Here is a 4,733-nt window from a genome sequence, read left to right on the forward strand (position 1 = left end):
CAACTGATTTACACACACACTGGTGAACCCTTCAAACTTGTTCAGTTGATTCATGTTTGCCAACTCAGTCCGCCTCACTTATAATTAGTTTCCAAGAGATTGTTTATTAGGCTAAACGGAGCGCATCCCAGAAGGAAGAGAGGGCGGAAAAAGAGGGTGAAGGCCTCAACACGACGCTGGGAGGCGAAGAAAGTGGTTACCGTGCAGGGAGTTGGTGTGTGATAGGGCGTGGAAGACCGACCCCACTTCGCGGTGGTTGCATCTGGATCTTCCCCGGAGCCATAATGCCATTCGTGAAGGGCGGCCGAGAATCAAGTTTTACAAACCAGGCCATACCCAAAGAAGCCGGAATGATTCAGTCAAATAGGCAACTAAAAAATCTTGAAAATTTGGGCTGGAGATTTATATTAAACAGAAGACAGCCCAGCAGCTACAATAGTAACAATGCAGCAAAACACTTGCATACAATCCATAACTAAGAAAAATAAAAACCTACACGTTTCACCACTAAACAGACTCCCTTATCAAAAGCAAAGCACAATCTTTCTACCCAAAAACAAAAACTGCTTCTACCTTCTGCTAAAGGGTAAACCCGTCATTTCACTTGATAGTAATGTAGCGATTCGTACCATGTTTCGCCCAGTAGTTTTTTAGGTCAACAGGTGCAGACAGATCATGACCTTGCGACGCCAGTCGACTGATCAACCTGGTGAAAACCGTCCCACTCATTTTCCGCCCACCCATTCGAGAATGTCGTTTGTTAGGCATCTGGGGTAGCGGATAAACCGATAAAGTGGTGGTGCAACATGACGACTGCCACCCGCCGCTACCCCATTTGTAGCACTGCCGTGCCACACCGGTGCACGAGCAGATCGGAATCGGCATTGTCGACTCGTCGAAACTGATCTGATCCATTAATCCAAACTCTTGAGCATCCCACTCCGCTTTCGAACCGTCTGTCGTTACGTTCCGGTTCAAATCCTCACCGACTTTCTTCTGTTTTTTAGACCGTGACGAACTGCCGCCACCACCACCACCGCTGCCGCCACGAGGTTTGATCTCCTTTGTTATCTTTGACTTGTGAACAGGCTCACCTGGAACAGCGGTTATCGGGAGTGCTTCGGTTACATGCGGGTCCATCATATAAGACGGTTGCGTATGATGGTGGTGGTTGTGATGACCCCGCTTTCGTTGGAGGTGGGAGTTCATGGTGGTTTCTTGGAACCGTAAGGCGGCGATTGCATTGTCTCTTTCTCTAATCGCGTCGTTTCTGTCGGCAATTGCGGTATCCCGCTGCTGGATTGCCATGTCGCGTTCTTCTAACGCCGCTTTCTTCTCCAATAAAGCTCGGTCCCGTTCTTCAATGGCGGTGTCTCTTTCGGAAACAATGTGCATGATTTTCCTATTCATCATCATGGCGTTTTGATCCTTCATTTGGTATTGAGGCATCATATTCCACTACAATTAACACAAAGAATTAAAAAAAAATATACAAAATTTACAAGAGCTAGTAGTCATTTAAGCTAAGCAGTCAATAGCGGTGCTATAGCGGTTAGCGGATCTCAGGGTGTGTAGCGGTCCAAATAGCGGTGGCCTATAGCAGTCCCGCTATTAGCGGCGCTAAATGCCGCTATTTGGAAACCTATATAGCGGTTATAGCAGTAATGGTGTTTGATTGTGTTAATTCTTAAATTAAATACTTCAAGTTGCTATTAGTGTTTGATTTGCAACAGGTTTTTGATAATGAATTGATATTACTAAGAATTTTGATATTACTATTAATATTTTTCAAGGATATATTTATATATATATATATAAAATACATAAATTATGCATGGTATAAAAATTACCGCTATACCACCGCTATAACCTATATATCATATAGCGGACCTTGACCGCTATTCGATTTTGGACCGCTATAACTGCATAGCATTTAAGATATTAATTTCTTACCTGAGGGTGAACACCTTTGTAGTAATCTATTCTATGTCGCCCGTTTTCACGATGCCCGGCATCATCCATCCTGATTCCGCTTAAAAAGAGTGAAATTAAATTCTTATTTTAAGTACTTATGATCATCCTTTCCTGCATCACGAGCCGAAGTCGCCAGCAGTCAGATTCAAAACCAATCAATCACAAGTTATACGGATAAATTACTAGCTGATCATTAGGTGATTTGATCTCGTTAATGGGATAACCCTACTATAGGAACAAAATAATATTATTAATGTTATAAAAAAAACAATAATATACAAGATTATTCTGCTTTCGAGAGGTTGTCTCCCGCTGTTGCTCAAGTCAAACCTAAATCGATAATTAAATGAAGCATACCATCCATTTTCTACTGATTTCTTCTATATAGAAGTAAACACTTATGGTAATACTAATAATGTAGTTGCTAGTTTTCCTTAATACGATTACGGATTACCAAATAGAGAATACGGTAACATAATAACGGTATAGATACATATATATGAATCCCTGAGTTATTTCTTGTAATAGTGCATTAGATATGGAAATACTAAAATTGCTATGTTAACTAAACAACCTTGAACCACGAGTCTAACGCCCTATTGAACCATTATAATGAAGATCCAAACTGCATTAATGTAACCACTAGCAATGTCGGTCAAGAAGGTCCACCGACCCTCCAGTTGCTAAAACTTAAAAGAAAATTCCTAAAATGAACCACTTTTAGAAGGAAAACATGATATTTTACCATATGAACAAATTCTATGCCAATCCTCCAACCATAGTTGTTAATGGCGAATAGCAACAAATAGCGATAAGGTACCTATATGCTACATAGCGAATAGCAATAAATAGCGGGCGCTACACTAGAAAAGAATTTTAAAAAAATTATATGTATATTATATCAAAATACCCGAGTATATACGCTATTACATGTATATTTAACAAAAACCTAAAATCTGGCTATTTTATAGCTATATTTAATCACTATTTATAATTAAAGGAAAACTAAAAAAAAAACAATTCCTGCTATTTATGGCTACATACCTTGTAGCGACCTTCGACCTATACGCTACGCTATTCGCTATAGCGACCATTGCGACCGCTATTGACAACTATGTTACAATTCCATCATCAAGTCCATAAACGCCCTATCAACTCCTTTTATATACTCATTAACTGATTGTCTATCTACGATCTAACAGAAGGCAACACAACAAGAACTCACCGTAGCAACAGATAAAGTATGACTAAACACCTGTCAACGGTAACTTTCTTGCTAACTATCGGTACCTCAAATCGTAGAGGCAGTGAGAAGGTAAAACTCCTTATAAACCCTAAGGCCTAACCGAACCAATATTTTCTTTTGTGGTAAAAAACAAGCCATTTAACGATCAGTACAAGACAATGAGCGCGCCTATATAAACCATATCCCTTATCGAAGAACCAATCAAGCCGAATCTCGACTCCAAAAACTCACCATCTCAAAACATTTCGACTCGAAAAGGTAATATACCAAAACTAAAAGGCACAACAAAAATCTAGAGTCAGGCTAATAATCTATCAAGCTACACATGTTGTCCAAAAACCTAAAACCACAATTTCCAAAATTCAGAAACCCTAAATCATGAAACAACAGAATGGCAGACCCTAAGTTCAATAAATCACATAAAAACCGTGAAAGACATACAGATCAAACAATAGATCGACGCCTTGTTGGGTTTTCTTAGCGAACATCTGCAAGGAGAGTGTTTCGGATGGCAATTTTGGTGGGGTTTTTGTTACAGATCCGAATAGTGGGTAAGTTAGTGGGCATATTGATGAAGTGAAAATGGAGATTTGAAGAGATGAGACTTACAGATAAGATGAAGAGTGCCACCGTGCGTGCTATATCGCCGCCAGTGAAAAGCCCTACTTTTTTTTTTTTTTTTTTTCGTTTTGAATCAACACCAATTGTTGTGTATGAGAGAGAGTGAGAGAGAGAGAGCCAAACCTTTCTGAGATTTTGGTACAGTTTGTTTAGATTTTCTTTTCACAAATATGACATTCCAATTAAAAAAAATCATAAATCGAAACTGTGTTTATAAGTATTTTTAGGTGGTGTTTTTTTTTAAACTCTATGCAGGCTCTTTCTATTTGCTCCGTGTAGGCTCTTCTGTCTGTACCGTACAGACATTGCCATGCGCAGACTGTTTGTTTATCCGAAGACGTGTTGAAAGATCTCAAACCGTGTTAAAAGTTCTAAATCCGCTACACTAAAAAGGCTTAAACCATGTTGAAAAAGCTCGGCTAAGAAAACAATAAAAATATCTCAACTGGACGCGTGGCAATCATAGGTTGGTTGACTTGAAAGGATTTTTTTAAGCTGTTTCAGATGGTTATTTTTTAAAAAATGTTTGGTCAAAGGCTATTTTGGAGATTTTCCCTAAGGCTATGGGGTGTGGGATAAAGCCTCTAGGGGCTTTTATCAGCGTCACCTAGGATCCACATCAGTCAAGGGGCTTTATCACGCCTTCTCTTAACTTACAGGGTGTGGGATAACGTCCCTTATTAAACAAAATTAAAAAAAAATTATTGGCTGCAAAAATGTGGGTCCCACCTAATAAAGCCCTTCTTCCTTGTTACCATGATAAAGCTCCATCAATGGCCCCCCAGTTTAATAGACGGTGATGTGGCACGATGGAACCCTCCATACCCTACGCCCTAAGAAAAATGATAAATCTATTTTCTTTTGATAAATAGAAACTGTTTTTATAAGTATC

General features: G+C 39.4%; 1 protein-coding gene across 2 annotated transcripts; it reads right to left on the minus strand.

Moving 5' to 3' along the window:
- Positions 1 to 377: 377 nt before the first annotated feature.
- LOC110920599 (protein BASIC PENTACYSTEINE4) lies at positions 378 to 4,003 on the minus strand. 2 transcript variants are annotated; one of them, XM_022164770.2, is made up of 3 exons: positions 3,830 to 4,003; positions 1,954 to 2,085; positions 378 to 1,458 (listed from the first exon to the last, which is right to left on the minus strand). In XM_022164770.2, exons 2-3 carry the CDS (start codon positions 2,020 to 2,022, stop codon positions 601 to 603), a joined length of 927 nt encoding a protein of 308 aa, XP_022020462.1. In that variant the 5' UTR covers positions 2,023 to 2,085; positions 3,830 to 4,003; the 3' UTR covers positions 378 to 600. The 2 variants fall into 2 exon arrangements, with proteins under 2 accessions (XP_022020462.1, XP_022020463.1); XM_022164771.2 differs by lacking the exon at positions 3,830 to 4,003 and adding an exon at positions 3,662 to 3,812.
- Between the last annotated feature and the right edge of the window lie 730 nt (positions 4,004 to 4,733).

The sequence above is a fragment of the Helianthus annuus genome, chromosome 17 (genome assembly GCF_002127325.2).
Source record: "Helianthus annuus cultivar XRQ/B chromosome 17, HanXRQr2.0-SUNRISE, whole genome shotgun sequence".
Taxonomy (NCBI): Eukaryota; Viridiplantae; Streptophyta; class Magnoliopsida; order Asterales; family Asteraceae; genus Helianthus; species Helianthus annuus.